Source organism: Cynara cardunculus (assembly GCF_001531365.2).
Source record: "Cynara cardunculus var. scolymus isolate 2C chromosome LG 1, CcrdV1, whole genome shotgun sequence".
In the NCBI taxonomy this organism is placed as follows: Eukaryota; Viridiplantae; Streptophyta; class Magnoliopsida; order Asterales; family Asteraceae; genus Cynara; species Cynara cardunculus.
The window spans coordinates 48095863-48107123 of NC_037528.1; the positions used below are offsets into that span (position 1 = coordinate 48095863).

The 11261-nt window shown below is 36.8% G+C and overlaps 2 protein-coding genes across 2 annotated transcripts; both read left to right on the plus strand.

Moving 5' to 3' along the window:
* Positions 1-255: 255 nt before the first annotated feature.
* LOC112507862 (expansin-A11-like) lies at positions 256-1444 on the plus strand. The gene is made up of 3 exons (XM_025112600.1): positions 256-391; positions 716-1037; positions 1138-1444. Exons 1-3 carry the CDS (start codon positions 256-258, stop codon positions 1442-1444), a joined length of 765 nt encoding a protein of 254 aa, XP_024968368.1.
* A 1414-nt stretch (positions 1445-2858) lies between these two features.
* LOC112507871 (la-related protein 1C-like) lies at positions 2859-10215 on the plus strand. The gene is made up of 6 exons (XM_025112612.1): positions 2859-3462; positions 3667-4240; positions 4428-4584; positions 4664-4754; positions 8867-8938; positions 9501-10215. The coding sequence occupies exons 1-6, from the start codon at positions 2992-2994 to the stop codon at positions 9789-9791; spliced, it is 1656 nt and encodes a 551-aa protein (XP_024968380.1). The 5' UTR covers positions 2859-2991; the 3' UTR covers positions 9792-10215.
* Positions 10216-11261: the final 1046 nt, after the last annotated feature.

Consider the following 11261-nt stretch of genomic DNA (forward strand, 5'->3'; position numbering starts at 1 on the left):
GTGTGAATAATTGAATAAGATTCATAAAATCTTCAATAATTTAAATGAATTTATAATGGAAAAAGAGTCTACGAGTTGCAGATTTACATGTGAATATGTTCCATAGATGATATATTTAATTTGGTATCTTCCCTTGTGATGCCATAAATATGATACATTTCCCCCTTCAATCCTCTTCATCATCATCACCATCATCATCATCACCATCATCACCTGCAATACCTTCTTCTTTCTCATTGTTTTTTGCAACCAAAAATGGTGAAACTAACCACCATTCTTTTACTGGCTTCTTTCTCTTATCTTCTTGTTCATGTTCATGGTTTCACTGCTTCAAGATGGATCAAAGCTCATGCAACCTTCTATGGCGGCAGCGATGCTTCCGGAACAATGGGTATGTTCTCGAACCGTTTGTTTTTCATGTTAACGTTTGAGTTTACGTTATCCAAGAAAACGGGTATCGCTAATTTGTCTTTTAGAATGTGAACGTTGATGACTGTTTGTTTTTAGAGTATTTTTAACATAATCTTGAAAACGGAGAAAAAGAAAGATTTTAAAGATTTTGGAAATGATTGCTGATGAGCGAGAAAATAAAGATTTTGAAGATTTCGAACATAAATGTTGACGATCGGTTGTTTTTTGCAACGGAATCTTTAAAATGGATATTTGGGGATTTTGAATTGTGAGTTTTGATGATGTTTACTTGCTTGGTTTGTAGGGGGTGCTTGTGGGTATGGTAACTTGTACTCGACCGGGTACGGTACTAGAACGGCTGCGTTGAGTACGGCTCTGTTCAAGCAGGGTGCGGCTTGTGGCCAATGCTACAAGATCATATGTGATCACAAGGCCGACTCTCGATGGTGCAAGAAAGGAGTCTCGGTGACTGTTACTGCTACGAACTTTTGCCCGCCGAATTATGCTCAAGGGAATAATGCTGGCGGATGGTGCAACCCGCCCCTCCAACATTTCGATATGGCTCAACCCGCTTGGGAGAAAATCGGCATTTACAAAGGTGGGATCGTTCCCGTCATCTTTCAAAGGTACCCTTTTTCTCGATCTACGTGTTCCCACTAGTCGCTCAATTTATTGCACGATGTGAAAATGTGTTTGTTGATCGTGTTTTGTGTTATGGTCTTTTAGGGTACCATGTAAGAAACATGGCGGAGTTCGGTTTACGGTGAACGGAAGAAACTACTTTGAGCTTGTTTTGATCACAAATGTCGGTGGGGCTGGGTCGATTCGATCAGTGCGTGTGAAGGGGTCAAGAACCGGTTGGACGCCCATGTCAAGCAACTGGGGGGCTAACTGGCAATCTAACGCCTACCTGAATGGCCAATCAATGTCGTTCATGATCACGACAACAGATGGAGTGACAAAAACTTTCTCGAACGTTGTCCCTTCAAACTGGAGATTCGGTCAAACCTACTCAAGCCGAGTACAATTCTAAACGTGTTTCCAAGTTTAAGGGATTAGGATCTCGATTACGATATGCTTTCTCTTTTAAAGGAAGCAATCCGATAGTTTCTTTTTTCTTTTATGTTTTCCAGGTATTTCCATTTTATAGCGTATACGACTTTTACGAGGAAATGAGTTTTATACACGTGTTGACGTGAATTTATGTCGTGTTGATGTTCTCGGAATATACTTGAGAAAACTTTTTTCTTCTAGAAACTTCATAAATCTTTGATGTAGTTATGAGAACGTACTACGATTTTTTACACGGTTAAAGAAACATAATATAATCGTATGAATGAAATAAGACATTTTATTTTGCTACAATCTACCATTTTTTATATCATAAAGTGTCAAATACTCTGTTAGAACGATAAAACAGGAGGAATTCTTTAGGTTGTGTCGTCTGTTTCAGTTGATGCACGGGTTGCAAATTTGAATATTACAACTCAGGGGCTGTTTGACAATTGCTAAATGGTTTGGTGCAGAATGATTAAATGGTCAGAATGATTAAGAGGTTCTCATGATATAGTGCAAAATGAAATATAATTGTTTGGTAATTGTGTACAATGAAATTAGGGCTCTTAATGGTTAATGAAGATCCAAGATACAAAATCATTCAGAGAGTTTTAGAACCATTGAGAGGTAAACTTTTTTTTTTTTTTGCCAAACAAGATTCACCTCTTAACGATTCAAAGGTTGTCTCTTAATGGAACTATTAAGAGGTAAACAAACAACTCATCAAATTCATTAGAATTAGTTTTACTATGTTTAGCATAAATCAGTTTGCGGTGTTTGAGATTATCAGTATTTAAAAATAAGGTTTACGAGTCAAGAAATAGGTTTATTCGAGCTCGAGCTCATGAATGAATTAATTGTGCTTGAAAATGAAACCGTAAACTACTAAATTAACAACTGATTCGATCTTAAATATTAATATTATATTCGAGCTTAAAAATTATCACGAAAAAATCATTCGAGCTCGTATGGTGTTCAAGCCGAGTATTAGATTTTTTCGAGCCAAACCCATAATTCGTTATTACTTGACTCGGCTTGACTCGACTCGGGAAGTTTCTGGAAACAGATTTGGCGTTGGGCTAATGTTAAATTCGTTATTACTTGACTCGGCTTGACTCGTCTCAGAAGTTTTTGGAAACAGATTATTTTTTCTTTCCCAAAATACCCCTGGCATTGGGCTAATGTTAAATTCGTTATTACTTGACTCGGCTTGACTCGACTCAGGAAGTTTCTGGAAACAGATTATTTTTTCTTTTCCAAAATACCCCTGGCGTTGGGCTAATGTTGAAATCCGGAAGGCCCATTAAGAAGAGGGGAATGGGCCTTATAAAGTCGCAAAAGCCCTCGGCAAACCCCTCCCTTTCTCGTTCACTTTCCGATCAAATTCCCTAGTGGTGGTTGTTGTAGTCGGCGACGGCTCGATCACTCTCTTTTACAAAACCCTAAATAATCAATGTGAAATTTCTTGAATTCAATCAAACCTTACCCTCATTGTTGCAAAGTAATCAATTATTTACAAACACAATGACATCCGATTCATCCATTGCCATGGAAGGAGCCATCAGTGGTGTTGCTAACAGTTATTCCCAGCGGACGACTCTACCAGCGCCGTGGGCTCAAGTGGTTCGCGGAGGAGGTGAGCCGGACCCAGTCCCTCCGCGCTCTCCGTCTGCATCGCCTTCGTCTGTATCGACGGAACAAAATATTGTGTTTTCTGATCAGTTGACGGTAATGGAGCCGCAGACGGCGGCGGCGGTGGAGACTCACATGGAGGGTTCGGAGGGTAGTAATAATGGCAATGCGAGTGGTGTAAAGAAGTCGGCTTGGAACAAACCCTCGCCAAACGGTGTCGTCGATGGGACTAATACGCCTGTCATGGGTGCTGCTTCTTGGCCGGCGCTTTCTGAATTGACTAGGCCGTTACCGAAATCATTGTCGTTCCCATCGGAATCATCTTCTAAACCTACATCTGATGGATCAGTCACTGTCTCTCAGGTTCGTTAATGTGGTTCCGTTATCGTCTATTAGATATGTTTTTGGTATAATGTTTCTATTATATATATATATTATGTATCGTGCTACTATTTTAGATACAATCAATACTGATAATTACAAATTCTGAAGAAAGAAAGAACAGAAAGCCACAATTACTGCTTTCTATGAGTTTCATGATTGTGTGTTGTTATTGGTTTTATACAGGCACCTATAATCTTGCAACCACAGCAGAAACCTGTTAAAACTAATGCAAGCCATCATTCTAATCAAAATCATACCCACAATCTCCGGCAAAGGTCAATGAAACGAGGTGGAGGTGCAGGGGGTGCCTACAATCGGCCTCCGCCACCCCCTCCACCGCCAATGCCGCCATTCCCTCTTTTCGACATGCCGTATGGTAGTTTTGTACCAGCAGTGTTGGATTCTCCAGTAAGAGAACAATCTCCATATAATGGCAACAATTTTGCCCCAAGACCGATGGGTGGTGTTGGGCCCCACTCGAATGCCATTCACGATCACTCTTCGAACAGAAAGAGGAATAACTTTGGTCCTCGCCCTCGCGAGGATGGAGGACTCTATCTTAACAATGGGCATGGAGGCAGGCGAGATCACCATGATCGTGATTGGCGTGGTCCACGAAGTCACGGTGCAATACCACATCAAATGGGTCCTCCCCCTCCCCCTCCACCTAGGGGGTATATGCAACAAGCTCACCTGGGTCCTGCTCCTTTTATTGCTCCTCAGCCCATGAGACCATATGGAACCCCCATGGGTTATGGTGAGTCCTTAACTATGATTATATTAGTCTATGTTGGTTGCAAGTTAGTACCAAATTTTTGTGTCTAGGGTTACCTGGCTGGGGTTTTCATTGATACAATCGATCTACTCTTTGGGTAGACGACAGTTTGGTATGGTTTTTTGGTTGGTTGGAAGAAATCAGTATTAACTTCTTTAACTTCCTGCAGAGATGGCAGCACCGTTTCTCTATGTTCCAACACTACCTCCAGAGCCTTATAGGGGTGCCCCTCTTCTCCCTCGTGCAGCTCCGCCCTCTATGTTCATCCCTGTTATGGATCCATCATTGTCTGTTTTGATACTAACTCAAATTGAGTACTATTTCAGGTATTGTAGCTTCGTTAATGATAATTGTATACCTTATATGACAATTCACAATGATGCTAATGAAACTTGTTTTCCACAGTGATGCTAATTTGGTGAAAGACAATTATTTGAGGTCGAACATGGATGAAGAGGGTTGGGTGCCTGTCACTTTAATTGCTGGATTTCGTCGAGTAAGTAATATTTTTATTTATCATGGAGCAAAGAGGAATGCTAATCTATATTTTTGTTTAAAATTGAAGATGGAGTACTTGATGGCTATATGTTTGAATTTTTACTCAGAGATACTCAATGAAGAAAAGGATCATAATATGATTAAAAATTATAAATTTCATCATAACTCAAGATAATAAATTAATGCGAAAATGCTATTCATGAAGTAAGATCACATTGTTTAATCATTTTGTTTTTTAAACCAAGAACAATTACCAAGCAATGGAACAGTAATGATTTTATTAAATTATGTGAGCATGAGAGGTTGGTTGAACTGGTGCCTCACATATGTGGCCAATGCTCGTATAAAATTATTTATGTTGTGTCTGTGAAAGATCCTAAAGGAAGAATATTGCTGGTTTTTACCTTTTCTATTCAAATGAAACGTTTTTTTTTAAACTTATTCTCTTTTCTTAATGTGTCATGTTTCTTTTTAGTTCTTATTCTCTTTATTGTCTGAAAATTTATGTGCCTTTTGATGTTATTGATCAATTTACCGAGTCTATTTTATATTGTTACTTTTTTGCCATGACTTCAACCTGTGTGAATTTATAATATGCAAGTTTCACAGTTTTGAAAGGAAGACGATACTACCGCCGAATGCAAGAACTATCACTTGCAAAGAAAATCTTTTCCACCATCTGTGTGTTTTATATGTGATGATGATTTTGTTGATAATATTGCAATAAGAAACGTCAAGTGTAAGTTGCTGTTGCTGGGCCTCTACATCATGCATAAAAGCCATTAATATGCACATAGACATGTTATGTATGGTGCTAATTCACAGTTTCAGAGTGTTCTAGAATTCTTTTTTTAAGGAAAAGAAAGGGAAGGGGATGGAAAGGGGGGGAAACAAAAATACCATGTGTAAACTTTTTAGGAGGGAAAGGAAATGAATAGGAGGGAAAATATCATTTATGTTTTCTCCTTGAACTTTCATCCCAAATGTTGGAAGAAAGGGTCCTCATAAGGAAAAATGAGAAAAACAAATATAAAGCGCATATTTGTAAAAATGACGTTTCCTTTCCTTTGTCTCCGGTTCAAGAACATGAAAAATTGTTTCATTTCCAGACCTTTCAGAACACGAATAAAATTACCTTATTTTCTTTCCAGTATTTACCTTTCCATTATTTTCCCTTCCTTTCTATTTCTTTTATTCCCAAATTTGAGAACACAGTGTCAGTGATGAGTGCATCATCTCGAATCTGAAACTTCCATAAATGTATTTTGTATCCTATGGATCTATGATCATTCATGAGTCAAGTTATCTTGTAAAATGAAAATGAGGATGAGACATCGTAATGGTTGTTGCAACTCAGTAGAGCAGAAGCAATCTGCCAAAGCTATGGAATGTAAAATATATTGGCAGGGGAGCAAGATTTACAGTCTGTGGCCAGTAAGCTCCTGAATTTCACATTGTTGATTGTTTTACTGTACAGTTTACAAGATTCATTACTAACTGTATGGTAAAACAATCTTGTGTGGTGACCATTGAAGTCTCTGATGTCACTGCAACTAACTTATTAGAAGATGAATGTCTATGTTACATGAATGTGCCTTTTTATGTGCTGATCCCACTTGGTGTGGTAATTGGTATTGAAGTATCGTTTGTTTGCTAGTCAATGCTACCCCTATGAGTCAAGTGTAAATGGTTATTTGTAATCCTAAAGAGTCTTAATTAATAGCTTACTGTTCATAACTGGCCTTTCCAATTGAGGGAAGTGCCTTCTCTTTGTTAGGAAAGCAAGGCCATGAGGGTGACCATAAATTGGAATGTTATTTTTGTCACTGATGTTTTTGTCTTTCTTTCATTGATTCTCTTCTTCCTTTCTTGCTTTCATGTTCTCTCTGTACAGACAAATATATATATATATATATATATATATATATAAGGTATGTATGCAGTATTATATGCGTGTGTGTATGTTTTCTATCCAAGAGCAGACCATGGTAGTGAGTGGCTGGCATGGTTAAGGATTTACATGATTAAAAGATTAGCAGTAATACTAATATTATTTAACAGACTATTAGTTTTTCCTTTGTTTTGGCACACTGGTTTTTTTCCTAGTTTTGTTCTTATTAATTTAATTTATGATAGGACCCTTGTAATTCCAGTTATGAATATAACAAATACATTGATGTGGTCAATTTTAGGGCTACACTTGATGATGAAGAAGTTCTCATTGATCTAAACTGTTGTCTTGAGAGATAATATTTCTTGTTGACTCCACAAAATAAATAGCTTCATAGGGATCATTACAAGGGGATTGGTGTGGGCTAAGGGTTTTAACAATTACATTAATTATGTGGGAATCCCACAAATAATATCTTTTTTTCATGTATTAAGTATTTATGTATTATATGTCACTAAACTGAAATCCATATAGTTTATTGAATTTCTGACCCACAAAACTTGCACCTGAATCCTTGCAATGTAGATGAACCCATAACATAAATAGTGCTGCTTTCTTATCCATTAAATTTTTGTGCTGCGAGAAGAGAGGTTCAGTGTATTATCAACTGATAAATGAAACCATATCTTATATGTGCTATTATATACTTGTTACGAGTTCAAAGTGAATTTTTGCATGTTCCAAGAACTTTATACCTGAAAGTTGAGTTTTTTATACGATGGAACACTAAACGATTCTTACTGACAGTTCTGTTTGTTGTTTTTGTCCCTTCATTCTGGAAATAAATATAGTTTAGTACCGAGACCAACTTATATAGAGTTGTTTTTTTCTTATGTTACTTCCCTCTCGTGCATGATCGAGGTCTTTTTATTGATGTTTCCATCTTAAGGTAGATTTACACTCTACATAGGCGAATGATTTCTTTTGCTGCATCACTGCATGTTTTTGTTCGTTGGGTACTCTTCTGTAGGGGTTGAGCAGTTGACAATTTTATCCTCTCTTGGATATATATATATATATATATATATATATATATATATATATATAATGAAGTCCTGGATGGATTGGTGTGCTTCCTTCATTCCTACGATTCCGCCTCTCTTTTATATATATATATATATATATATATATATATATATATATATATAATGAAGTCCTGGATGGATTGGTGTGCTTCCTTCATTCCTACGAGTCCGCATTTCTTGACTTGAGAGGGGTATATGTACGTATGTCTATATATGTTTCACACATCATCTCAATGATTATGATGTTAAGTTCACCTTTTATTATGGTAGTTAATGCAAAGTTTTCACTTTACAATTTCTCTAATTACAATGCTTTTTCAACAAATTATGAGCTATAATTATGTGTTTGCCCATTTTCTTAGTTACAAACTATCAGTGATATAGATTTGCTTGAGAAGATTTTACTATTCTTTTAGCAAGGGTATGTTAGACATCCAACAAATAGATCAATCGTACTAAGCTTTATGTCTTCTCAGCCATTGCCATTTTTATGGGATGGAGTGATTAAGGTATTCGAAGTTGAGTGGCGCTCTTAAAAGCTTTTTCAAGAGCTCCCATAGCTTTTTCAAAAGCTTTCAAAAACATCACAATCAATTTTTCACAAGCCGGGGGTCTTTAGGTAAACAACCTCTTCGTTCTTTGGGATAGAAGAAAGGTCTTCATACACCCTCCTCCTCCAACCCTACCTCCATGTGCGATAGAGTAGGCCTGTTTGATTTGGTGTGGTTTATGTAATTTTAGGTAGCGTGTGGCTAGTGTTTTCTACTTTTCTTATATAATCAAATGCACAACTTTCTTTATATAACCATGGTGTCTGGGCCAGTTTTGGTGCACCTCGACTAGTCCCATGGGGCTCCGAAGTTAACAGCAGGGAAAATTCCAGTGGCTGACTCAAACTAGTGACCAGTGGGGAGAAAACCCAAGGCTTGACCAGCTGAGCTGCACCCCTAAGGGTTTGCCTTATTCTTGTATATCAAAGAGGGAATGGTCTTTCAATGCAAATAACAATGTCTAGTTATCTTAACTACAATATATTTGCGGATATGACGATCAGCTACCCAAAATTGGTTCAGCTGTACTCGAGTCATCTACTAGTATTGATGCTTTTTTTTCGCTTTTCGATGTGATTTTCAGGTTCAAAGTTTGACAAGTGACATTCAAATGATTTTGAATTCCTTGAGAGACTCGACGGTTGTTGAAGTTCAGGTACCTTCTATACATGCCTGATTCATCTCTATATTTACACCAAATTATGTATAGCTTCTCAAGCTTGTAGTTTAACTGGAGCATATTTATTTCTTGATCTCCTGTATAAGTTCATAAACTACTAACAAGATTTTTCGGGTTTTTTACTGGCTGCTTTTCATGTTGTATTTGGCTGACAAATATTTCTGTAGTTGTTTCTGTCGATTTCTTTGTCAATGTGATTACAAATGGCATAACTGTTTACATAGGCTAAAAATTAATTGAAAAAATGACGTAAACGGAACTTGAAAAATTAACTGAAAAAAATATAAGGGGCATATTAGTGGTGAATCAGATAGGATACCATTTTATAATTGAGCAGAATTGTAACAGGTCAGCAAGAACAACGAATGACGTCTTACCTTTGTGCTAACTGCTTTGATCTCACGTTTTCTTCACCGAACTTTCACATTATCTTCATATAATCTATTTATTTTCAGGTTCCATGATGTTAGTGTTATATAACTTTGTTTTAAGTCGTCGTTATACAAAACTTTCTGACAATTTGTCTACTTTTGTGCAGGGGGAAACCGTAAGGAGGCGTAACGAATGGACAAAATGGGTAAAAACATCCAATAAGTTTCCAGCTGATTCCAGCTTTCATTCGCCACGTGCAGCAACAGATGGCTTGGTCGTAGAAACTCCGTTACAGAAGCTCACGTTGGATGAGTCAATAACCGCCGAAAAGATGACTACCGATACAAATGATGCCCACAATGAAGCAGATTCATCCATTCTTGCTAACAGAGAGATCAACACCGGCGAGCAGTCTATGAATTCGAAATCTTCAACATCTTCAAATCAAGATCTTTGAGTGAGTGAGCGAGCTCAGATTTTGCAGGTTGCAGTAAATAATGAGAGCGGTTTGATGAACGGAGTGAAGTATTGCATGATTCGTTGTTTGTATAGATACGCCATTTCTGCAGGTAATTTCTTAGCATTTAGCAGTTTGATTGGATCGAAATTTTGAGGCGGCATCGTGGCTGGAGGTCAGAGGGATAGAATTTCGCGTTTTTTGCTCCCCGAATATGTTTGAAGATTGGTTGGGATTTGTTCGTATTTAACTTGGATTTTCTCATTTTTTTTTTTGGTTTCGGAACGATGAATTACATATTCTTGATATACCTTGATTTGGTTTTATGACTTTGGTAGATTGCTGATGGTTTAACCTTAAATTTTTGGGTCTGTTTTAAAGATTTGTAGATATTAAATTTTTATGGGTGTTTTAATTTTATTGATTGCTTTTGTTATATGAAGTTTTGGGCCTTCGGCCTTCTAAAAGGTGCGCGTCATGGCAACTGTTGTGGTGCGTCGTGTTATAAGGCTTGTTTTTGACGTTACGTTAACCAATGTGGCATGTTATTGGCCGATGTATGTATGCTTTTTGTAAGGCGTTATTTGATCTTTTGTAGTATATAACCAGCAGCTGTTGGTTTTAGATCATTGAATGTGGAATCATTCTGTGAGAAGGAAAGTTATGGTGAGAAGTGTAACAAGAGATTTGAATCCTTGATCAATTCTATTCTCATTTTCATCCATGAATTGCGTTTTTAGAAATAAATTGATCTGGTATATCTAGGTGTACCTCATTTAATGTCGACATTCAATTAGGATTGATCCAAGAGTGGGTATCTCTTCTTACATTTCTCACCATAACTTTTCTTCTCATTGGAACCCACCCTCTCTATATATATATATATATATTTGTGTGTGTACTATCTTATAAAGCAGATTTTATAAAAGTTTTAAAGTCTTAAAAGACAAGTTTTTAGTATAGAGTACAACATTTATATGCATATAGTCTTTCACATACCTCATACAAACTCATATATGAACTTTGACAATTCACAGTCCTGATCACAGCCCTAAGACGATGATTCACACTCCAAGACGATGATTCACGCTCCAAGATGATGATTCATACCAGGATGTAGGGTTTTTTAATCTGTGGTTTCTCATATAATTCGCTCCTCTAGGTTCCCCCAACATGACGATTCATGCTCCCGCTCCTCTTGACGAAGGCATAGATCAGGTAGGGTTTTTGCAATTTCTTGTATATCTATACTATCTTATAAAGCAAATTTAGCAAAAGTCTTAAAGTCTTAAAATACTAAATGACCAAGATAATTTTAAATTTACACTTTATACCCCTATAATTAGTTAATTAATTTACTTTACGTTCTTTACTTTAAAATGTTTCATTTTAAACTTTTATCGAATTAATATACATAATCGTATATCAATTAAAACATGTTTAAAAAATACATTTTTATTTTAACAAGTT